At 38.1% G+C, this 24,993-nt stretch overlaps 3 protein-coding genes across 4 annotated transcripts; all 3 read left to right on the top strand.

Annotated features, from left to right (window-relative positions):
- Positions 1-127: 127 nt before the first annotated feature.
- LOC148699643 (thiamine pyrophosphokinase 1-like) lies at positions 128-8,130 on the top strand. Its single transcript, XM_008791687.5, has 6 exons — positions 128-357; positions 468-564; positions 2,553-2,625; positions 3,102-3,203; positions 7,494-7,743; positions 7,848-8,130. Exons 1-6 carry the CDS (start codon positions 219-221, stop codon positions 7,967-7,969), a joined length of 783 nt encoding a protein of 260 aa, XP_008789909.1. The 5' UTR covers positions 128-218; the 3' UTR covers positions 7,970-8,130.
- Positions 8,131-10,153: 2,023 nt separating this feature from the next.
- On the top strand, positions 10,154-16,495 carry LOC103707268 (T-box protein). Its single transcript, XM_008791690.6, has 7 exons — positions 10,154-10,819; positions 11,063-11,140; positions 11,220-11,362; positions 13,925-13,995; positions 14,172-14,267; positions 15,935-16,027; positions 16,121-16,495. The coding sequence occupies exons 1-7, from the start codon at positions 10,322-10,324 to the stop codon at positions 16,201-16,203; spliced, it is 1,062 nt and encodes a 353-aa protein (XP_008789912.2). The 5' UTR covers positions 10,154-10,321; the 3' UTR covers positions 16,204-16,495.
- LOC103707267 (Phospholipid/glycerol acyltransferase family protein) lies at positions 16,406-24,894 on the top strand. Of its 2 annotated transcripts, none has more exons than XM_088713862.1 (7): positions 16,406-16,546; positions 19,108-19,226; positions 19,309-19,374; positions 21,533-21,730; positions 22,846-22,964; positions 23,954-24,059; positions 24,253-24,894. In XM_088713862.1, the coding sequence occupies exons 1-7, from the start codon at positions 16,492-16,494 to the stop codon at positions 24,823-24,825; spliced, it is 1,236 nt and encodes a 411-aa protein (XP_088569988.1). In that variant the 5' UTR covers positions 16,406-16,491; the 3' UTR covers positions 24,826-24,894. The 2 variants fall into 2 exon arrangements, with proteins under 2 accessions (XP_088569988.1, XP_008789908.1); XM_008791686.5 differs by lacking the exon at positions 16,406-16,546 and adding an exon at positions 17,287-17,746.
- Positions 24,895-24,993: the final 99 nt, after the last annotated feature.

Consider the following 24,993-nt stretch of genomic DNA (forward strand, 5'->3'; position numbering starts at 1 on the left):
ACACTTCTAATTGGCAAAATGACAAACAGGCAGCCAGTCTCATGATGCCACGTAGACATTCTATGTTCAGTTAATATACTCCTCTTCATCACCATCGTCTCTCTTCTAGTATTCCCCAAGAGAAGGGGAGTGGGCAATTGGAAGCCGTATGCGTTTGTGCCGCTTCGCCGTCGCTCTCCCGCGTTCTGCGTCGCGCCCGCGCGCAAGTTAGCGAAAGGATGGAGGTGATGAGGCATGCCTCTACTTTCCTTCTCCCTCCTTCGTCTCCACCTACGGGCGACGGCCCCGCGATAACTTACGCCTTGGTGGTCCTCAACCAGCGCCTCCCCCGCTTCGCCCCTCTCCTCTGGAGTCGCGGTATCCCTTCCCCCTCTCTCTCACCCTCTTTCTCTCTCTAGGGTTTTTCTAGGGTTTTGTATCGGAGTTCTCTTAGCTCAAATGTGGGGGTTCTCCGTGGTGTAGAGCAGCACAGCTGCGGGTTTGTGCGGACGGAGGGGCGAATCGGATCTTCGACGGGATGCCGGAGCTCTTTCCCGATCAAGATCCATTGGACGTTCGACTCAGGTTCTCTTTCTTGCTCTCTCTCTCTCTCTCTCTCTCTCCCCGCTTTTGTTTTTTCTCAATTCCTTAAGATCTTATTACAAGAATTTCACCGAATCTTGAAATGACGTCAAGATATGTGCTACTATTTGTTTGATTTTCCGAGATGTTCCTGTTTGAGGAGTATGTGAGCGTTGCTTTGCTGTGGTGTTGGTATGGTTGATTTTGGAAGTCTTTATTGTCGACAAGATCAAAGAATATTGGTGGATTGGGATTTGGAATAGTTCTGATTAGATTGCTCTGTTTTATTGGTTGCGAGAAGAGGGTCACGGTGAAGAATGTTCCTTTTCTTTTATAAAGTACAGAGATTGGGATTTTTTTGTCAAATTGAGGAAAATTATGTCTGCTGGGGTTGCTTGGATTTTGTGGCAGAATGTCTGGCAGCGAAAAACATTTTTCGAGGAGTGTTACTCCGATTATAATCTTTAAATCCCAGCTCTACACGGCATCTGAATTTGTTTCATTTTTTATTCCTAATAATGGAGGAGAGAGTATGAACTATGAACTGTTGGTCAATAGATAACTTTCACATATACTCTGCATACAGACCGAAAAGGTGAATGCCTATACATAGTGTGGAAGAGGACACAGTAGTTAAGTGATATAAAGAAAAGGTTACAGAAAGAGGAGCATGGCACAGAATGATTGCAGAAAGGATTAAGCATGATGAATTGCTCTTGTACCTGTGAGGGAGTAACATAATATAATGTATAGTGCATATAGTTTCCCAAGTATTGGTGCACATCAATGAAGGAAAATATGCAAAGTTGTTTTTTTTTTTTGGTACAAATGCAAAGTTGTTTAAAGATAGGTCAACACATGCGAAGGCATGCTAGAAAACTTTTTGGTTAAGGCGCTTTTGTTTAAGGATTTGACGCTTCTGGACAAATCTAGCATCTTAAGTAGGGGTTCAATATTGTGAATGACAAGTATGTCATGCACTTATGGACTGTACTTTTCATAACTAGTATAACCCAAAGTAATGTGAATTAGCACTATACAAGGTTACAAACAAAATAAAATGGTAGAGGCGTAAAGTTTCAGAAGAGCTTGGATTTGTATGGATGTCGATAAAACCTTTTTCAATTGAAGTAACCCGCCTTGGGTAGGTTTGACTATGGCCTGACCAATTGCTGACTCATATTGGCATGGGTTTTTGTGTATCTCCAATATATGCTTCCGAAAGATCAAATGCATACTGATATTGGTAGCTATGCTGAAAATCTTAGCATATGGTTCCATATTTTGTGACGTAACAGGATGCATACGGACACTTGAAAGAGTAGAGCATCATAGGAATGTAGTTAGATGATGGGGCATGACATGACATAAGGGGATTTGATGCGAACCCTAATATGTGGGATGTTAGATCTTGAGTTGTGAGTGTATAAAAGAGAGAAAGAAGTGATAGTTTAGTGCCATCATTATGTATCTGTAAGAGATCCCAAAGTATAGCAGAATTAAATGGTAAAAGAGGGCTAGAAATTGCTATTCATTTGAATAAATATGAGGGAGGGAAGACTGTGCATGTTTTGCTTTCCAAAATCATGCTGTTACTTTTTATGATAGAAGAAAGAGGATAAGCAGAAAGGAGAGGCTATTAAAAAACGAGGAGAAAATGGAAGTGACAAGTATGTCAAAGGGGAACACCTCCTACTTGTCTTCTTAAAATTTCAGCGCTTGACAACTAATATTTCTGTTATATATCAGAGTTTTGGGCATTTAACATTCTAGTATATAGTTTAATGCATGTGCCAAATTGTGCATACTTGTTGTGATCATGAGTTTGTGATAAATTGCACCCATTACATGAGATTATTGGCAAAATTTGTTTCTTTCCACTTCATTTGATTTTGTCATCTCAGTTAAACCGATATCTGGTGCTGATTATGTGGATAACAAATTACTGGAATCTTACTTATATCTCTACTCCTCCTTTTCAATTATAACAGGTACAAACCTGATGTAATTAAAGGCGACATGGATTCTATAAGAGCTGATGTGAAAGAGTTTTATTCCAATTTGGTAAATTCTTTCATCCAGATTGAATTTGTTTAACACACTTTTTTGTGTAAATATTAAAATTATGCGATAGATTTATGTTGGGAGTGAAGGTTGCTGTTTCATTGGATATTTCAACTTATGTCAGTTCCTAAGTTGACAATCTGTCTTAAGATTAATCTCAAATTATACCATTATGCATTCATGGAAAAATTATTTTTGTTTTGGTCAGTATTCTTAGTCTGATCTTCATGCTTTGCTGGGTTGAACCAGAACTCGTACATTTTCTTATTGTTATGCTTCATTGCATTCTTTTCTAAAGAGTTATGCGTGCAATGCATATGATGTGATTATAATGAGAGGTTTTGTTGCCACTGACTCCTAGTTATTTGTCTAAAAGGGCAACAAGTTCTAAGTGCATTATTTTTCATGACTTTCTCTATCAAAATATATGACTTATCCGCACAGATTATAAACATCGATTTGCTTGTGGATGTCAGGAGGTCAAAATAGTTGATGAGTCCTATGATCAAGACACTACGGATCTGCACAAGTGTATAGCTTTTATCTGCAGCAGCACACCTGACCCAGAGAAATCTAATGTAAGCCAAGCCACATGAACATTATTTTGAGCTCACATGCTATTTTTTTTTATTATGGTATCCTTTTGTAATGAATGTCTTATCATATTGGAGTAAATTACAACCCCCCCCACCCCCCCCCCCCCCCCCCCCCCCCAAGGTTTACATTATCATGCTTACACCCTAGTTTGTAAAACCTCCACTTACACCCAGTTAAAATAATGGTGTTAGTGAAACCGTTTACCTCATGTGAAAAGTCGATATTGCCCTTGTGTGGGGAGGAGGATGCCACATGTTTTCTTATGTCCTTGGGTGGTTGTTATGTCACTTTGGTTATTTTTAAAATTTTTTGTGATATGTAAGGTTAACGGTTTCACTAATGTTCTGTTAACTTATGGGTCAAAGTGTTGGATACAAATAAATCTCAAGGAGGTAAGCATAGATTTTTCAAACTATTGGGTTTAAGTATAATTTACCCCTAATCTCAGAGGGGGTTTTGTAATTTACCCATCATATTATAACTGTCAGCCATGCTTTATTATAGTCCAAGCTGTGCTCTATTCTTATCACATATTCCCTGTTAATGTTGTGATAAGTGTAGTTGAGCCTTGGTCTAAATGGTATACATGGTTATCCTCTAAATATTTGTGCGACCATATGAATGCCTGGCTTCAATGGACCCAAGCAAATATCTTTAAACAAATGCTGGAGATTTGCATCTGAAATAAAGTTTTAAAGTCTTATTAATCAATCAATATACCTTTTTGATTAATCTTGGAAGTAAATCCATCTAAAATTCTCACAATGCTAATAAAATGCCTAGATAAATGGAGGTATATCTCATGTGTCCAGCTGGTTCTAGTTGCATGAATTTTGTGGAACGAATAAATTGTCAGTTTATGCTCGTTGGAAGGCATTACTGAAGAGCATCAGAAGTTTGACCTATATTACTGGGAATTGACGGTGGCTTGGTAGTCTCCTTTGTGAAAAGATGGTGATTCTGGTACTGCTGTGTTGCTATGAAACTTGAGTATGGTGCTTGTTATATGGGGGAAACAAAAGGTGGATAAGAAAGATTAATTTATGTTGTCAAATGCAGTGATGAGGACAGTTTATAGGGCATGCTAACATCAGTCCAAACTGGAAAAAATAAAATCTAATGATCTGACTGCCTTTACTGGAACTGTGCATGTGAATGAAAGACATGCATATATATGAAGAAGGGCCACATGTTATAGGAATTTGGAAGATTTAAGGTATAATAGTGGAGGAACTAAATTGATGGGCCTGTATGCCTTATGGTGGATTTGGGAGAGATGGTTCGTGCCATTAGCATGTAGACTTAACACATTCACATTATTGTTTTGGAGAACAAATTAGAAATTGTTATCTGCGATAACTTTGGAGTTGTGCAATCATATATGTGGCATCTAGCATCTACGTTGCTTAATTTGAAATATCTTTTAAGAAGAGAGATGCAATCAAAACAAAGTATTAGGATTTTATTAATTTATGACACAGCAGAATGTTCATATTTGCTTCAAAATTATCCTTCATTTGTTTCTTTGAGTGTAGAAAATGGAAGGAGATCTATTTCCCCATATACCTGTGGTGGAATGTATTAGCCTCTTTGGTTTTAACGTGTGCTGACAGTCCAATGACATTCTGCTCATCATATTAACTATGGTCACTCTGACACTTTTTCGAAAACCCGACAATCTTCACTAATGCTCAAATATTTGATGTTATGGATTTATTAAGCTCAAAACGTTGTTGGCTAAGATTAGCTGCTATGTTTCTGACTTAGAGGTGGTTGTCTTATCAAAATCAAATCTCAGTAGAGGTTGATAGAGGTGACAAACCTTATAGTTTGACACCCTATGTCTCATGCAAAAAACAGGAGAATCATTTTTAAAGTGCTAAATTTGGTATAAATTATTCAAAAATATTGTTAATATTGCTCCAGCATGGACCCACATATGGAGGCATCAAACCAAGCCTAAGACAATGTTCAATATTCCTAATTGAGTACCCTCTCACTAAATTTGAGTCAACTGTTGTTTGACATACTTTGATCCAAAAAGAGATGAAATTACTTGTACCTAAATATCCTCATTCGTTTTTCAAGGATTTTTTTTAAGACACGACCATGAATCTTTTGGAACTCTATTACTAGTTCCTCAAATTCCGCTAAAAATTGTATAATGAAGCACATGGCAAATAACAAAAAAAGCAAAGAGGCACAGTCGGTTTGGACCAACCATATTCTATCTTATCAGCAAGGTACCAATACTGGTCCGCACCCCACCAGTTCTTTATTGACACATGATAAGATACTGCACCATATTGATTGATGTGATACTATACTGTATGGGTAAGTTACCGGGACCAATACTTCAGACCTTGAAAAAAATTCTAATGGACCCTTATCTTGATGGGGCCTACCAGCTTCCCATGTGACCTCCATGGTAGGATGTGCCGCATGGATTTGTTGTATCAATTGCTTATCTTACTGAAGCTCAAGGTTATAGATTTCTTTAGTCTGCAATCTGTCCATGGTATGGTCAAATGATGCCTTTAGAATATGATCATTCTTTACGATAAAGTTGCAAACCTTCTATTATACGTGTAATACTTAATATTGTAGGTTGTTGGGGTGCTCCTCAAACCCAAGAGTTCGCTTGTTGTAAGCTCTTGTTTATAATATATGCTTCCATTTCAGTTATCTCATGATAAGGTGCTTTCAACAGGCCATATATGACATACAACCATGTCCTTTAAATATATGAAATCAGCATATGCTGTTCCTTGGTGGAAAATTTTCTTTCTAAATGTTCTTCAGTCTAAAATATATTTGAGAAGTTCTTTATATTTGACACAACCACAGAGCTAGGAAAGTCAAGGATCAAGTATCATCAGCTGGTGGGAAACAGGGTCAGAACCACTAGTTATATTCCTCCCCCCCCCCCCCCCCCCCCCACACACACACACAAATATTTGACATGAACAACTAATCTAGCAAGCTTGACCGAAACACCTCAGTTTATTATATGTGTATTTGTTCTCAGATCTGATGATAAACTAAATCAGATGTACAATTATATGTAGAATAAGAAAAGAGAAGGAAGAGAGAAGAAAATATGAGACTAAGGATGAGAAGAAGAAAAAGAAGTAAGAGGAAAATGGTGTGAGAGAAAGAATGAGATTAGTCCAAATCTCTTCTCACCACCGCTCCTTTATATATTATATTCTGATTATGCTGAAATCCCCAAGTAATAGGAGGGTATATACAATCATACCAATTATAGTCAAGCTGCTATCTGGCAGCATAAATAAAGAAACTTTAAACAGCCAACATCTCTAATAAGGATACAAATTTCTCTAGAATATGTACTTGAGAAGCTTTCCTGATTAAAAATCTAATCTAGAAATATCAGGTCCTCACACCCAAATTTAATCCTTTTATGCATAACCTTGGTTGCTAAAAATTACCAAAACTAATACTAGTTCAAATGAGCTTTGTAACTGACCATAATAAGAAAGGTAAACTAAATATGGTTGTCCATGCAAAAAAGAAGGGCAAATCATTTCAAAAGGAAAAATACACAAGTAACCTAATGATAGTCTATAATGATGCTCATAACAGGGTTTAAGATGTATGAGGATGGGGGATACTAGGTATGCAACTGGCCTCAAGTATGTCTCCGCACATGGACACACCATAAATTTAGTTCTTTTATGCATAACCTTGGTTGCTAAAGATTACCAAAAGTGATATTAGTTTAAGTTGTCTTTCTAACCTACCATAAGATGAAGTTAAGGTTTCTCATGTGGAAAGGAAGGGTAAAACATTTTGGATGGAACATGTCTGCTCTTGTATTAATGGATGAAGTGCAGAATGATGACGTGGGAGGGTCTAATATATAGGAGGAGGGGAATGCTAGTTAAGCATATGGCTTTAGAAGTTCGAAGTAGAAAACTAGTGGTTTGCTTAAATAAAAGGTTTTGAATGTGAAAATGTCTCCATGCGTGGATGAAGTGCTGGCTGGCATGAGATGTCATGCATGCCATGCCATGCCAGAAACTCAATAGTACGTGGCACTGACACAGTATTGACTGCACGCCAGTACTTGGCATGCACCTGTTCCGATGCATGCCAAGCATGCTATGCATCGGCACGGATCTGTCCAGTGGGTGTTGCACCACTGCCAGGCTGACATGCAATATTTAAATCATTATATCTGCATATGTTTCTTCTTCATTTTGTGGTCTCCTTTTTGTAATATTGACTGTCACATGCTAAAAATGCAGCTATGCATCCTCATTCTGGGAGCACTTGGAGGAAGGTTTGATCATGAAGTTGGAAACATCAATGTTCTATATCGGTTTTCAAACATCCGGATTATTCTTCTATCAGATGATTGCTTGATTTATCTTCTCCCAAAGACACATCGCCATGAAATCCACATCCAATCATCTGTTGAAGGGCCACACTGTGGTCTGATCCCGGCTGGTGCACCTTCCACTAGTACCACCACCACTGGTCTGCAGTGGGATCTAAGTGAGTAGTTTGCTTCACCATCTGTTTGACATTCTGTATTCTTTTAATCAATCATAGTAATAGGTCTTAATAGCTAAGAAAGTTTTTTTCTATTTTATTTTCAGCTGACATGGGAATGAGTTTTGGTGGTTTAATAAGCACTTCAAACATTGTGCGTGGGGCCAAGGTTACAGTTCAGTCTGATTCAGATCTCCTATGGACAATATCAATCCGAAAGACAAACTGAATTCGATACTTCACTCTTCCATTTTTCCCTCCACTATTCATAAAAATCGCTGTCTGTATGTTGGTAAACAGCGATAGCTTCTTCTTTGATTATATTGCATGTTACAACATTTCAGGTGACAAACATTGTCATTTATTATAGTTTGTTATGATGTCATTTCATTCCTGGTGCAAGTTTCTTGAGCTCTTGCCTCGTACATGTATATCATCTACCTAAATTAACTAGTTATGTTTAAATCGATTTTTAGGTACCAAGACTCTGGATTATATGTAGATAATCTTGCCAAGTCAAACGATAAACACTTAAGGGCTCGTTTGGTTCGCGGGAAGTATTTTCCCTCCTAGGAATATGATTCCTGGGAATCAGATTCCTAGGAAGAGGATACCTAGGAAAGTACTTTTGACATATTTGGTTAACCATGGGAAAGTGACTAATTTCCAAAGTGCTTATGTTTGGTTGACCATCCACTTTCCTAGGAAAGTTATGTATAATTCCTATTATGCCCTTAATAAAAATTAGGTCTTTAATGCCTCTTTAATGCTTCTTTAATGCTGAAGGGTCTTTTTGGGAAAAAATAAAAAAGGAGTGATTCCGGAAAGTAACTTTTCCATGTTTCTCATGGGAAAGACTTTCCCATGAAATGTGGGAATCATATTCCCATGGGAATACAACTTTTCCATCTCTCTCCTTTGAAAACTCCAACCAAACAAGAGGCATTTCATTACTTTCCCGTTGACCACACTTTCTCCCCTCGTTTTCCTGCGAACCAAACGAGCCCTAAGGAGTTCAAGTATGTATCTCTTGTTTTTTTAGGTGATACATGCCATGACCTACTTGGACCTCAGGACTGCAACCCATCAGGCACTTGGGTGCTCTCTATTGGACTCCCATCCTTTTGACTTGCTTAACGGATGAGATGTGGTCTGTTGGTGAGTGGCAAGGTGCCAAATGTACCTCAAGTCAATGAGTCTCGATCTTAAATTGTGTGGCTTTCTCAAAACAATAGCATTGGACACGAATCCAGCAATATGCATGAATACATATATGCATTTGTGTATATCAGGAGGGATGATCACTAACACATTCCAATTTCCAACATGGGAGCCACTTTTATGCTGTCCCCATGCTGTTCCTACTTCCCGGTCAGCAATAAGATTCTTGGCAGTCACTCCGTGCAGCTAACTACATCATCTAGTTTTGTTGTGCGAAATAACAAACAAAGCTTTATGGAGCGAAGTGTTCCTGAAGGAATTTGATTCATCATGAATGGACGTACGCTTGATGCAAATTTTTGTTAGTGGTGGTGACAACATATTGTATGGATGATACATCTGAAGATGGAGAGAGAGAGAGAGAGAGAGCAGCTCGTATGGCTTGAATTTGGCTTGCTTGAACAATATAAAGAATGGACTTTGTACTTGCTATTAATAAATTTCAGTGTTGAGAGTTGAAAAATGCGGCTCTAAATCATTGAATATATTTCACAATGTTGGAATATTTATATATACAAATTTACGTGCTTTGGAGCCCTTTTATTTATGAATCAAAACATTCAATATAGAGCTTTAATAGCATGATGCCGCATATTAATCTTAGGGTTCTGACTCACAAATAAAAGATCTTCAAATCATTTGATAAACCAAAAATTTTATGAACAAATAAATAATTTTGTAATGGTTTATATTCATATGCTGTTTAATTTTAAAAACTTATATAAATGTTTTATTATTTACTATGTGTAACCCACCATTTTTTATCTTATTTTTTATGGGTCTCACTTTATATATATATATATATAATTAAATATATATTAAATATTAGTCAAGTATATTTACTGTAACAACTCAGGATCTCACCCAAAAATATTAGCTAGAAGGTATTATTTAGATTTCTTGATCATGTATAAGTACCCAAAATCTACTTAATGAATAATCGACGTGGGACTAATGGAGGCTCCATGGGTTAATCGTAATATTTGTGATTAGATTTGAATTGATTTAGACTTTTAGCCTGACGAGAATGTCAAAACTTAAACGGAAGAGTATATGACGACTTATGCAAGCATTTGTTTAGTCCTATATTAATTATTTGTCGAAGAAATTTTGGATATTTATATAGAATCAAAAAATTTAAATAATATTTTTTGACTACCTATTTTGGTGGGATTCGATGTTGTTACATTTTGAAGGATGTTTATATTTCGAGATTCATCCGCGAGTAGCAATGGGGATTTTGGCTGTCATTTTTCTATCAGAAAATTAGAAGGGACCCTATTATTCATTTTGTGCAACAAGGACTCGCTAGTCCAATGAAGTGGGAGGAGAAGCAGAAGAGAAGAGTGCCGGTGGGGAGATGAGAAACCCCTCTCTCTCCCTCAAGCTCGCCTTCACCTTCTCCTTCGCCTTCTCCTACTCCTTAACCCTTTCTTCTTCATCCTCTCCCTCTTTCCCATCTCTCCCCAAACTCTCCTTTCCTCTCTCCCTCAAATCCTCCTCCTCCTCTGCCTCCCCTTCTTCTCCTTCTCCTTCTCAAGAGCTCGCCGCCGATCTCCTCGCCCTCCTCGGGAGCAAGCGAGATGCCGCGAGGATCCCCGCCGGCGAGGCCCGAGAGTTCCGGTCCTGCCTCCGATTCCTCGTCCCCTTCTCCCCTCCTTCGGAACCCTCTTCCGGGAGGCTCCTCAAGATTCCTGCACGGAGGGACCTCCTCGCCGAATGCGGCGGCGGCTCTACGGAGGCTGATGAGATGGTATGGTGGCCTCCATCTCCGGTGATGGAGCTCGCCCGCCTTGCCGTGGACTCCGGCGGTGATCCGGGCGCGATCCACCGGACCTTAGATCCCACGGTTTTGCCGGTGAGTAGGTCAACCCACACTGGTTTTGTTGCAAATTTCCGATTTTGCTTTATGTTTTTGGACAAATTTGTCGCCAGTCTCAAGTTAACATTTTTTATAGAAATCATCTACTATTTATTTGCTTAAACGTGAATTTCTTATAGAATTCTTTTCTATGGAGTGACTTTCAATGTAAATCTTCAACCGTTGATTTAACATAAAAGGTTTTATTTTGGCGAACAATAATTATAATAGTATGAATAGGTGCCGGATGCTGAGGGACTGAAGAAGGATAAGTGTCAACTCACAAGAACTCCATATGGGAGGCGCTTTGTTAATGAGGTTTGGTTTACAAACTCATTGCTATAGTATTGTTTGAGTGGTTGGGTGATGTGATAAAATGCTTGAGTTTTATGAACAGGAGTTGAACTCGTACTTTGCTTTCTTATTTGAACTGATCGTTGCACGGGCACCATTAGTGGGCTTGAATGTCTCACTTAGTCGATATGACTTGTTTCATGGGCATCTTTTTCTCGCAACTGAATCTGGGAGGCTTGGCATTCTGTGAGTTAATTTACTTGTTTCCAGCACAGAATTTTGCATGAAAAGTTAGTTTTCTGTATAGAATGGGTGTTTCTGCTTGAGTTTTGATATTTACATATAACTATACTAATGATTGAAGAACTAAAATATTGAATAATATAGCTAAGGCTTTGGATGGCATCTTTCATGACTAGGCCTGTTAACGAGCCGAGCTGCTCGGGCTCGGCTCGGGCTCGGCCCGTTAAAAGCCCGGCTCGAGCTCGGCTCGTTAGTCAAACGAGCCCGAGCCCGAGCCTAAAATGAGGCTCGTTTAAATTCGAGCTCGAGCCCGAGCTCGAGCCCGAGCAGCTCACGAGCCCAAACAGGCTCGTGACTTAACGCTGTCTGCTATCAAGCACAGAGCACGCCGAGCTCCGTGCTCTGGATTTGGTTCAACTTTTTTTTTTTATTTATTCCCTCTTCCCTCCCTTCACCCGCACTTGCCAACTTTTAAAAGCCCACACCCCATTGCCGTACAGAATGTCGTACAGGACCAGTTACCCTCTTCCCTCAAGCAAAAAATCTGCCACTGTTACTCAGCCGCAGCAATTAAACCCCCTTGAAAAGACGTCGCCGCTCCCTTAATAGCGTCACAGCTGTAGCACTGCACCATCCCATCTCCCGCACCCCCAGCAAGCCAACCTAACCCCGTAAATCGTGTCCTTTTTCTGCAAAGGACAAGGCTAACATTTATTATTCCTTATAGGTTCCTCCTATTGGGTCGCGACACATGGCCAATAATACTATAAAAATCTTTATATATATTCTTTTAGTTTGAATGAACCACCCTGTTCCCCAGATTTGATTGTAATCATCACCATCTACAGAATGTAACGTTTCGTAAAAAATCTCACTGTTGTGGTATTTAATGTGGATTTTTGTTATGGGGCTCGGGCCCAAGCTCGAAACGAGCTTTACGAGCCCAAGCCCGAGCTTTTCTTTTACCAAACAAGCCCGAGCTCGAGCTCAATACAGAGCTCGGTACCGAGCCCGAGCCCGAGCCCGAGCCCAAGTTCTGTGAAACGAGCCGAGCCTGAGCCTTCCCAAGCTCGGGCTCGGCTCGGCTCGTTAACAGGCCTATTCATGACAAATTTCTGTGTGGCACCAGCTAGTGTAAATGTTGTTTGATGTTGTTAGGTGTTTTAGTGGATGGGGGCACGTTCTGATGGTGAAAGCATATCTATGACTCTTTTTCTTTTTTTGGCTAAGAGTCTTCTGATTGCTTATTGCTTATGTTGAAGTATTTATCTGAGAACAGAGCTACATGTGAAGGATATGGCTATGATAGCAGTCTTCTTGATTGTATTTGAGATTTGTTCATCTATCATGTTACTTTTCATTTTGTTGGTGTTTCTGGGCTGCTGGACGGTGGTTTCTAAATAGTGAGCTATATCTAATATTAACAGAGCCAAGTGATAACCCAAGCTTGCTGTACTTCACACACTCACACACTGTGTCCAATTTCTAACTCTAGAATTTCTTTGATCATTTGGTTCGTGGAGGATCCTAGCTTTAGTCATAAGAGAAGAGAGGTGCATCATATAAGCTGACCCCAAAATAGTTGGGTCAGAGGCTGGATGGTTATGGTTAGGTGCGCCATATATCAGATAAATATATACTTGGAGGAGCCATATACTTGGAAGCATGTTATTTTTATGTAAGTAGCATTTCACGATATTCAGTACAGCACATAACAACAAATAAACACATTTCAAATATCTTTAGAAACTTATCTGTTCTCAACGCTGATGAAACTTAAAGAACAACTTGGTTTATGATCACCCAGTCAATGTTTGGGGGAGGTTTTTAATGCTGTTTTGGGTAATTGATTAATCTTTTAGATAGTTGTGGTATTGAAATGGAAGGATAGGTTCTAAATTGTTTTATGCATAGATAGGGCCTACAGTCAAGGGCTTGCTTGAGTTTGTGCATTCATGTGCACTGACCTAGCAACTTTTGGTCTATATAACATACTTTTTGCTTGAAGAATAATTAAAAGGTGAGTCAGACTAGAATCAAGATAAGCTCTCTTTTCTAGTTCTGGGTTCTCTTTAAAACACTTAAATTAGTTACCTTCCTCCCTTTCTCTCCATCTTTTTTAATTAAATTCTTCATGTCAGACATTGCTTTGTTTTTTATTAAATTCTTCATGTCAGTCATTGCTTTGTTTTTTATTAAATTCTTCATGTCAGTCATTGCTTTGTTGTTTATCTTTCAAACGTCCGTGGACTAAAAAAGTTACATTGACACCCATTGTATCACCAAAAAAAAATTGAAGTTACATGTGAAAGTTTTACTCTTAGTTATCGGAAGCAGGTATTGTGTGGATATAGGAAAATGCGTTTCCTGAAAAGAAAAATTTAATAAGAAAACACTTGAAAGCAAGTGTTGGGATGAGTTTCTGATGAGATTTGGAGAAGGATGTGCCACCCTAAATAGGAGATTCCTGCTACTACTAAGATTTTACTTTTGAAATTTGTAAAAATGAATAAATATTTAAATGGTTAAAATTGATATTGTTTTATTCATTATTTCAAAATGCAGATTCCATGCCAAAGAATATCCCGCATATGATAAGAAATCATTTCCTTATAATCTGGGCTATTGCCAGAGAGGTAAACTTTGTCTGCCTTTTTTTTTTTTTTTGAATGCAGATGTTGCTGCATCATCTTTCGTCTCTTTATTTACATTTAGATTCTATCTACATTCAATCTGACAGTCTAGTTATCTTTGAGTTTCATATCACCTGAAACTGGTAGCATTCTTGTCCAACTAACATGTATCTTTTCAGGATCTGAGGTGGTGTATGATGATTCTATGAATCTGAGGAATATCCTTTGGCTGGCACCGTTGCCAAGTAATGCCACAAAGGCTTGGGTGGCACCAGGTGCAACTTTCATCCACTTTCAATTACAGACAAAATGTCCTTGAAACATCCAATATTAAATTGCTCTCTATGTTTGTCATGCAATAGTTAATATTAGGCCAGTCTATGAGATACATATGCAAAAATTATGCATTTTGTGCATGAAACTTTCATGCTTATTTTCATTGTCTCTATGGCTGTTAATCTCGGCAGTATTCTTCTGAAGATTGAGCTACTTAAAACTAAAATTATATGATAAAAGTTGTAGTTCTGAAATGGATTTACGAAATTTCTAAACATTTTTCAAAATGTCTCTATACTGATCATGCTTACTGGGTAGAGTGCAATTTTCCCAACTTTATGTGCTTTGAATTTATCCATCTGAAGACCATCCAATCATGGTCTGGTCTGCTTCCTAATATGATTAATTATCTGGGTATTCACTGAGAAGATACTAGAAAGATTGATGGACAAACATTTAGTTGATCAAAATCAAGTAGATATAATCGGGAACCTATGAGTGTATATGGCTTGCATTGAAAGGAGATGCGACAGGACTTAGAGGCACGGAGAAGATCCAAGTTGTTTCCATTGGGTACAGGCCACGATATCTATGTTAAATATATAGAAATTCAGAAACTACCAAGCATAGCATATGAATAAAAGCTGCTGAATTTTCACACTCAAAAGTCGTATTACATCTGTGCTTGCAATTGAGGAGGATAAGGCTGAAAACGATTCGAAGCATGTGTTGCTTTGCTGCAGGGATATGGAAATGCATATTAATAAATAAGTCGAAATATTTCATGACCTTACTGAAATTCGGCGAGAAGTATCAAATCACACAGAAGCAGCAGCTCTGAAGAAGAAGAAGATGAGGAAGAGAGAGACGAAGGCAAAGTACCGGCAGATCCTACTGAGCAAGAGGAGAAGCCTTGGGAAGTTGACTCTGGAAGTGCTACAATTGACATTACCTCCTTTGCCCATGAGCTAGGCAAGCATGAATATCGATCTATACGATACCTAATGCCATATCATATAGATGGAGTACAATAAAGCAGTTTAGGTACTCTAATCAAGTCGCAAGTTTGAGTAAGGCCAGTTATGGGAAGCAGGCCATGGGGACGACTTTCGTCGGGAAGGACGGTCTGTCCCAGAACCAATAAGAGCAGAAGGCAAAGTCGAAGCATGTGTTGCTATTAGTCTTTTATGATCGCTATAGCTCCTGGGGGTACCACTATGATACTAGTCTATACTAAATTATGACCAGCACTTTTATTCACCTATTTGTGAACAGCTTACTGAATTCTTCTATCTCATTCATCTATATGAATGCTGGTTACTTTGTCACTGCTAATTCTCCAATCTTTTCTGTACAAGTCACCAAATAAACAACTTCTTCACCAAATGGGAGGTTACTAGATAGAAGCATAACCATGCGGCGGCAAGTTATCTCATGTAGAAATGCAAGATATAAGCCTCTTCATGCATGCTGTTCAATATTATTCTCGACCGTTCTTCTTACTAATTCATGTACTTAATTTTGTATATAATTCCTAATATTAGGGATGGTCGATCATCTCAACTCTTGTAATAGCAATGACAGATTCCAATATTTAATGTTTATATCTTATTTTAGTATTTGTAATTATTCTACTCATCCCTAAACAAATATGACATTGTTTCAGGGGTCCTTGTAGTCCTGGATGCTCATCCTGAAGGAATCATATATGAGAAACTAGTGCCAGAATATGTGGATTTTGTGAGGACAATTTATGAAGGTCAGTACAGCATTCCTTGCAAATAATGAGTTTGGTGTTGCTAGTTCAGGAAAGATTTCAAGTGGCTAACCTGAGTTTGTCGGTGTTGATCAGATGATTTCGGAGAGCTTGTGGCTGATGTCAATTACTTAAATATGGGAAATGTAGTTCCTGGGGACAGGATTTTCATTTGCTAGCTTTCTCCTGGAGCAACCATCTTCCTGAAAATTGCTATGTTGGAACCATCATGCTCTTTCCATTTTTTTCCTACTAGTTCATCTTATTTAACCTGTAAATTTTATCATTAAGTTCCACTTTGGGGTCTTTTTATGTCGAACTATTTAACATATTCGCTGCGAGTTCGTTCTTGTAAACAGCAAATGGTTGTAATTGCTGAGATAGCAACTTTTAGTGGGAACTGTCAAACAAGAACTCCCAACACTTCGAGCTTATTGTATGATGAATGAGGTGCTTGTTTGCATTCTATGACGGATGTGACTCGATCTTCCTTCCCATATTGCAGTCGATGCATCTGCCCAGGTTGTAAAGTTTTCAAGCTTTTATGTTTTAATTCATTTTGTGTGGTATGTTAATGTTCTCAGGCTAATTAATGATTCGGGTTTCAAGCAGGCATGTTACCAAGATCATCAAAAGCTATGTCATGAATCTATCTAGTAAAGAAAGACAAAATCCTCAGAATCTAGGATCTCTGGAGATAAAGGGTAATTGGATTTGCTCTTTAGGTTTGTGAGAATTTTGGAAGCAATCCTGGTGCTTAGACCAAGGGAGGAAGATAAACAGGACATGTCATGATATAAACAGTGAGTTTATATCAATCAAATGGAGCATCATCTCAATCCAAGCATATTCATATCATCCTAATTTTTATCCAATTGCAGCCTAATTTTTTGATGCCAGCTCCAAGTGCAAAATGGATGAGGTGGAAAGTTCTTCCTCCTGTATGATCTAGTAGCACGGTCTAGAGTATTAAAAAAAATCACCCGATCAAGAACCAACGGTCTTGATCAAGCCATGAAATATCCTGTCTCCGTTGGGCCCGACCAGGTAAACGTCATCACGTTGCTGTCCCTGTGCGACGGCTCCTTAGCCACTGCTGCTGGTGGGCCCCGTGAAAGAGCCCGGCCCGATATTCTGTTAATCATTATAACTTACGGACACCTACAAAGTTACCCAAATTTAAAACCCTGAGACTACTTTGTGCGGATCCCACCTTCACTCTCTTTTGGTTTCTAGATGTTAGCCGCCTTATCTCACCGTCTCTCTACATTCGGTCTGTTTTCTTCGTCGCTGACCGATGAAAAAAGGGACCGTGGATTCTGCCCCAAGTATTTCACCGCCACCTCCGGGCGGGCCGCGCCCCCGGTTTCTCCTCTCCTTTCATCTCCTCTCTCTTCTCAACCCTAGCAGACCCTAATCTCTCTCCTCCTCCTCGCTTCGTGATATCTTGGCGGAGGTCTTATCCGTCCCCATCGCCGTCGATGGCGGGAGAGTGGGTCGAGCGCCGGGGAAGTCTGTGGAAGGACCGGGCACGGGAGCTGCAGCTCCGGATCCGGGACCGGTTCCGGGTGGCGGTGGATCGCCACCGAAACTGGCGAGTGGAGACGGACTGCTCCTTGACGCTCCGGCGCTGGATCCTCCTGGTCCGGAGCGTCTGGAGGTATCCCTCCGCTCCCGCTCGTTCTTCTTCTTCTTCTTCTTCGAGATTCTATCGCAAAAGAGGTCGGCTTCTCTTCTCCATCGCATTTAGATTATCTTCTCTGTTCATGAGATCACGAGCAATCGTCTGGTAGCTAGCTTTGATGCAAGAAAGTTTTTAGCTTGGCGAAAAAGTTGTTGCTTTTTCCATTCTTGATAGTGTGATTATTCTGTATTTTGGAGCAGATTCAGAACTGACTCCTGATGAATGTTATTGGGATCGCATATGCCTTCTGGTTACTCAAATTGGTGTTTCCATTACATCAGCATCCGATTTTCTTCTTTTATAAGCTTCTTTATATCGAGCATATTTAAGAAACTAAACAGAAATTAATAAGATGTCTGTTTTCTTGGGGAAAGGGGAAAGGATTCGCCTTTGAATCGGAAGTGATGGTATTTTTCTAGATCTTTTTCCTTTCAAAATTTTTTGTTGAAACTTCACGCAATTCCATGGTGCAGATGTTGTGTCTAGATTAACCAAGTGGCACAAGGAAAACAGGTGGGCTAAAAGTTAAAGAGCTCTGTGAATGGATATAGCACATTTGGCCACTCTTGATAGTTAATATTTGGTTTTGGGTATTCTTTTCAGATGATATAAATAGATTCTTTCAGTTTCTGAAGACTATTGCTCATTTCTTCTGCACGAAGGTATTCCACTGCGACTATATAGGAAGTATATTCTGTTTTTGAGAACACAAGGAAGGATAATGATCCTCAGATAATATAGTATGTTAATCTAGGACAAAGGATGAATTAATGTTAAAGGTAGAAGTGAGGAAGTTCGGAGTTAAAAGTGGAGATCTCCTTCTTGTTATTTTTAAAACATCATTTAGGGATCTGGGATTGATTCCTCCTGCTAGTTTCTAGAAAGTGAAGATATTGACTTGCCAGTAATTCTCCATTCATGGGTAGTATTCAGGGCCTAGACAAGAAAGCAATGCAATCATGAAAGGGTTAGAAATTTAGAATGCTAAAGCGGGCGTGTGGTAGATCAAGGAAGCATGCAGATTGGCAGTTTAGCATAGCATGATTGCAAAAACAAGGTAGGGGTGAATATTTGCCAGAAGCTTTGATAGAATTTGAGAATATTATAGAACTCAATTAAAATTTAATATACCATAGGCAAGGGCTTGTATACATTGCAATTACCGAGAGTCTATGGCCGACATCTAGAGCGAAGAGCACCAATATGAGTACTTGAATGTTTTATTAAAAAAAAATATGAACAAATTTTGATTTGTTGGATAGATTGGGATTGCATAACCTTTCATGAATAACCTGAGGACTTCGGGGCCACTGAAAAACTTGTGTTGTCATATCTTGTGAAGTACTGTGAGCAAAGCTGTTTAGTAGGGTATTTTGGCTAACTTGACTTGTCATTGCAGTGGACAAGAATGTTGATGAAGTTGATGATTCAATTATTGTTCGCTTATTTCAAGCTTTGGCAGTTCCTGTTATTGGGAATGCTTGTCATGTCTTTATGCATGGGCTGAACTGTGTTCAGGTATTTGAGTTCACCAGGCTAAAATTTTTGTCATTTGAACTTCACCTGGTGTAACATTGTTGTTTTTGTTCAAGTGGTGCAGATATATGGTGCAGAAAAATTACACCAGGCATTACTAGGAAGACCTGAAGGCAAACCCCTTATAACGGTATGTTGTAGTAAATCTGTTACTGAGACTATATATGCTTCTTCCCAAGATGCTGATTATATAACCATGAGCATGCATTTTGCATATGGTTATTTTTTAATATATTTTATTATGCAGAAGGAGAAAAATAACATGTCCAGAGTTTGAAACAAACCCAAACCTATACCAAGATTTCGTAGGTGAAAATTGATTCTTGATTTTATTTATTAGGGTCTGATTCCATGAGATATTTTTTTGCTTCATTCTTGCTCTCCTACCATCTTCTCATATTAGTGAATTTATCACTTTTTGTTCTTTGCAGTATGCTACTAATACAAGCCTTTTTCCTGAATCATTAATAAAATATATATATATGGGACCAAGATTTATGCTCTGCAAGTTTTGAAAATTCTGATCAACATTGAATGTAGAGAACATTTAAAGTATTTTATTCCTTACTTATTAACAAATCAATTGCGTAATTGAGCAGAACACACATTGTCCTTGAATTATCATTACACTTAGAGAGAACTCACAGGTAGAACAATTTTGATGGACCAAATGCTTTTTTTATATAAAATAATTCCAGAATATGCTGTTATTTGGTTTTAGAACAAAATTCTAATATTAGACCAAATAAAAACCATTTAGGATAGGGCAAACAAATAATGAAAGCATAATAACAGTATCAATTTAGTCTCTTCTTTGGTGAACTTTTTACACTTGGATTCCTCTTGTCAACTTATTAGTATTATTAACTTAGAGCACCCATGCTTCAAAGAATTGCTTTACATTTTAAAAACAAATCCTATATCTACTTTCTTTTTTCTGCATAAACTATGACTATAATCTCATACCTAAAATGTCCTAATAAGACTCAAAATAGTATATAAATTACTAAAAGATAAACTAGATTGTCAAGCACATCATGAATCTCATAAACCCAATATTTTAGCCACTGGACATACCTCTAAGAAATCAAAATATCTTGATGTAAATTATGAGTAAATATGTTGTCTGTCTTGATCTCAAAACACATTGAGCTGTATATATCCTTTGAAGAAATGAAAAGAAAAAGATTTGGAGGTCTCTCCTAACTCACATGTAGACTAGTGTTTAGTTCTAAAGCAAGTGTGTTTTGTCTCCAGAAGCTGCAAGATGTCATTGTGTCTGCCTTAGTATGTTTATATGCTCTCATCTTTCTTTTTTTTTTACATCTTTATTTTTTTTTTCTACCAGGTACATTTGACCAAATGATGTTTTTGAAGTATAGGCAAACTATTAAGACTCCATGCGAAGAACATGACTTTTAACTGCATAATGAATTTTGTCAAACTATTTGGTTGTACTTCATTCTTACGGTCAAGTTGTGTTATGTCTTAGCATTTCTGTCTCGGAAACTTCCTGACTTATACATGGGCAATGGATATGGCAAGAGAAAAACCTGATTTTAGCGTTTGATTGTTGATCATAAGCCCTTCCTGTTTGAGAAGCAAGAGTAAAATTTAGAAGCCTATTTAGAGAATAAGGGCTTACTTTAATAAGTAAGAACCACCTACGGTAGTTTTTTTATGTTCACTTATTAAACAAATTAGGAGCATATAAATAGTTTGTTGTGGCTTTCATCTCTAATCTGCAAAGTTTTTAATCTGTAGCATCTTGGCCATCTTGGAGGGTGCCCAATACCAAGACGGATCGAGATCTCAGTTTTTACGTGAAATGGGAAGTTTGACAAAAAATAGAGTGTATTGAGATCTTGGCCGATATTATGAAAACAGAGATTTCTGATATATTGGTTAAAACAGAAATCCTGGATTAATTTCCAAATTAATCAAATGATTTAGGATTTTAATAACTAAAATATCAACTTAAAATCTTAAAAAGCACAGTAGGAAATCTCGGCCAATATTTTCATATCATATCGGTTGATTTATCAGGATATCTCGATTCATATTGACAATATAATAGGGGCTGATGTATAGATTTTATCGTATCGTGAGGTATAGATTTTATTGTATTGGCGACTGCCTGATACCAACACGAAATGATATCTTGGCCAACATGAAAACCTTGCTAATGTGTTTGTTTTCTTGATTTGTTTTTCTTCTGTCACCTATTTGCCATCTTTGAAGTGCATTATTACACTTAGTTGCTATTATTAACATGTGATATTTTGCAGGTTAGCAATCATGTGGCCTCTGTTGATGACCCACTTGTGATTGCATCTCTACTTCCACCAAGTGTTATGTTAGATGCCCGCAATTTAAGATGGACGCTATGTGCAACCGACCGTTGTTTTACGAATCCAGTGTTGTCAGCATTCTTCCGGTGTGTCAAAGTTTTACCTGTTTCACGTGGTGAAGGTATTTACCAAAAGGTATTTTATAATCCCATATAAATGCCATTCAGTTTGTTTAGTATTTCTGTTACATATGATAGGATATTTATCACTAATTCTTCTTAAAGGGTATATATCTGGTGCTTGTCAACTATAACTGGATGTAAATCCTGTGTTATTGGAAAAAAAATTCTTTGCCTAAAAAAAAACAGAACATTTTCTTTTGCTGGCTCGCTATTGGAAAAGTTGGCAACGAATTTTCATATCCTGTTTTTATTTAGGAAAGTTGCACATTTTTATCTTATTTACCTTGATAACGCAGCCTATCATTTTTGTCCTATATCTGAACATCTTAACATTTCCTTCTTATGGTTTACCGGTCATTCACACCAGTACGACACCAAAAAAGGGGAGAAAGAAATTATTGTGGTCTAGTTGCACATGCTTATTGTGTGTGTGTGTGAAGAGCCTTGTAAAGTTTGCATTAAGATGAGTAGACCACAAACTGTTCTTGGGTTATTCATTATGCATTCATGGTCTATCATGCTGATTTTTGCTAATCAGTTTGCTGCATGCACATTCCTGTTGTGGGTGTTTTCCATTGAACATATAAATTGTTGCAGTAGCTAGGATCTTCTACATAGATTGTTAAACTTGCTATGTGATCGTGCTCTCACAACTGTCTCGGCTTCCGAATTCCTTGAAACTTGTTTCTGTTGAGGCGTGCTTATCATAATTAATCTAGTTCAGCTGAGATTGGATTCTTTTTTTTCTTTCTAACATCTCTTTAATATTTTATAAAAACACTTTCTAGACATTTCTATATCCTGATTTTCTGAAAGTTATGATTCGTTAGTGCAGCACTTGAATCTACTGCTGCATGCCTACCCGCTTCCACTCTAACAAATAAGTGACATCCTGTTTTTTTTTTTCTGACATCCCTATTAAATATTATTTCTATGTCATTAGTGGATTCTTGAGAGAATCTTATTTGAAAACAGAGAAGGAATTAAGAGGCCTTTTTGTTTTTAGATCTTCTGTGGAAACTAGAAAGAATATTTTAGCCAAACACAACGATGGCTCAAGCTTCATCATGCAAATGTTTGCTGCCAATGAAGTTCTATGCGTGTTACATCTGTTGATTTTTGTCTTAGGGAATGGATATGGCTCTGTCCAAGCTAAACAATGGTGGGTGGGTTCATATATTTCCAGAAGGCAGTCGCTCTAGGGATGGTGGAAGAACCATCGGTTCTGCCAAGAGAGGGGTTGCAAGGTGAGATAAAATGCGCGATTACTTGTATGTCATCTTTCTGTTTGATGAAGAAAAAGATTCTGGTATTTGAGAATGCTGATCCATGTAGATAGTGCAAATGACATCTTAACATTTATGGATTGCCGGAACTAGTGCATTTAAAGGATACATGTTAATAAGATCTTTTCTTTATGTGGTGGTTTCTGATAAGTTATAAAATGTTGCAACATATAAAATATTAAATTTTGAGACTTACTGATTAGTTATATCTTTTTTTGGTTTTTAAGACTGATCCATGGTAGGATGCAGATCCTTGCTAATGAAGTGTCTAAACACTAACCAGCCAGCTAGCAGCACTTGTAACAAATCATATGATTATAAGTGATGTATGCATCCTTTTTAGGTTCCAAGATCATGGTCAACCAAATCATGACTAAATTGTTGTTTTAAGTTCATTAATTAACAGTGATCAATCTTGCATCAGTTTTATGCTAATCTTCACAACATAACACTTGTTTACAGCTTTTTTGTAACTTTTCCTTTTCCTGTGTCTCCTGGCATTTGGTGGTGAAAAGCGGTTATTTGTCTACCGGCTTTTTGTTATAGATTACTCATTTATTTACCAAAATCAATCTTGCATCATTTCAAGCTCAGTATGCACCCTTATTTACAAGAATCCTGCCAAAACAGTGAAATTCTGATATTCTTTTCTTGAAAGGTGTTTGAAGAAGCTTGCTTTAATCAGATGCATATAAACAGATACATGTTTAAGCCAACTATATGCAAATATCCTGCCTTGTCTTTGTCTTACTATGCTCATGATGCTTTGAGGTTGAGACAACAGATTGATTTCTCTAATAATGCATGTCACTTAGCTCATGTATTCAACATGTAGGTAGTGGAATCTCAGCTGCATTCCTGGAATTTTTCTCGTTTGGTTAATTAATGTCAATTTCCTGTTCATATTTTTATCTTTTCTGACCGGTATCTTTTAAAAAAACACACTGCAGGTTGGTGATGGATGCAGATAGTACTCCTATGGTTGTTCCCTTTGTCCACACTGGGATGCAAGAAATCATGCCTATAGGAGTGCACTTTCCAAAGATCGGCAAGAAGGTAACACTTGTATTTCTGTGCTTGCCCAGTTTGTTTTTTTTTTTTGGTACACACTTGCCCAGTTTGTTGCTGGTGCCAAGTTAACATATGCTTTTGCAGCAGGTTATCCTTTTTTACAAGTATCGTTCTGTCTCCTCTGCATATCACTTCTAACTTGGATTGGTTACCTTGTTCTCAATTTAATTATCTGCAGGTGACAGTGCTGATCGGTGATCCAATTGCTTTTGATGATTTGGTCCTTGATAAGGATGATGCTCAGCATGACTCCAGAGGAATTCTATATGATGCTGTGTCATCAAGGATTGGTCAAAGACTCCAAGAGCTCAAAGTCCTGGTCGACAGATTATCTCTGGAACAGCCATTAGAAGTTCAAGAATATTATATACATAATAGCGAACGCGGATATGGAATTTGGCAGCAGGTTGATTGGGAAGCTTTTGGCATGGGAAACTTCATGCTATCAGAGGAAGAGACTAAGTTTGTTAAGCGACCAAGTCCCGAACAAACAGTGCAGAATGTTGATCAGCCCCAGAAGCTCGACCTTTCTCCTCGAACCGTCAGGGTGGGATTCTCGTATGAAGGTGGTATCGTCTCCAGAATTCGTGGGTTTATGAACCCAACTGATCTCATGGGGTTTGCTGCTAGAGGCTTGTTTATGAACGGCAGGACACTGGATGAAAGCTGTCTAAGCGTCCAAGAAGTGGGTCTTAAGGCCTGGAAACACTTCCTTGAAGGACATATATTCCAGCAATGGAATAGCATGTGATTGTAGGTTCTCAATTTTGCAAAAAGCTGGTAAACTTGAGCCTGAAAAAATGGGTCGCTTGTTTGATAATATTTTCTTGCGGGGAAGGCCTGTGTCATGTGTTAGTTTCCACCATATCTCCTCTAATAACTTGTTTTGTATTTTCAATCCTATGCTCTAGTGACAGAT

Source organism: Phoenix dactylifera, chromosome 17 (genome assembly GCF_051530095.1).
Source record: "Phoenix dactylifera cultivar Ajwa chromosome 17, Ajwa_hap1_PhDact_Kaust_v1.1, whole genome shotgun sequence".
Lineage (NCBI taxonomy): Eukaryota > Viridiplantae > Streptophyta > Magnoliopsida > Arecales > Arecaceae > Phoenix > Phoenix dactylifera.

Excerpts from the sequence above, each read along its gene's own strand:
- LOC103707267 (XM_008791686.5), top strand. The coding sequence starts at position 17,506 with ATGGCGGGAGAGTGGGTCGAGCGCCGGGGAAGTCTGTGGAAGGACCGG. Across the intron at positions 19,227-19,308 it reads ATGGGCTGAACTGTGTTCAG|ATATATGGTGCAGAAAAATT; the intron begins GTATTTGAGTTC and ends CAAGTGGTGCAG. Across the intron at positions 24,060-24,252 it reads TTCCAAAGATCGGCAAGAAG|GTGACAGTGCTGATCGGTGA; the intron begins GTAACACTTGTA and ends AATTATCTGCAG.
- LOC103707268 (XM_008791690.6), top strand. The coding sequence starts at position 10,322 with ATGAGAAACCCCTCTCTCTCCCTCAAGCTCGCCTTCACCTTCTCCTTC. Across the intron at positions 11,363-13,924 it reads TCTGGGAGGCTTGGCATTCT|ATTCCATGCCAAAGAATATC; the intron begins GTGAGTTAATTT and ends TTCAAAATGCAG. Across the intron at positions 14,268-15,934 it reads AAAGGCTTGGGTGGCACCAG|GGGTCCTTGTAGTCCTGGAT; the intron begins GTGCAACTTTCA and ends ACATTGTTTCAG.
- LOC148699643 (XM_008791687.5), top strand. The coding sequence starts at position 219 with ATGGAGGTGATGAGGCATGCCTCTACTTTCCTTCTCCCTCCTTCGTCT. Across the intron at positions 358-467 it reads CCCTCTCCTCTGGAGTCGCG|CACAGCTGCGGGTTTGTGCG; the intron begins GTATCCCTTCCC and ends GGTGTAGAGCAG. Across the intron at positions 3,204-7,493 it reads CTGACCCAGAGAAATCTAAT|CTATGCATCCTCATTCTGGG; the intron begins GTAAGCCAAGCC and ends CTAAAAATGCAG.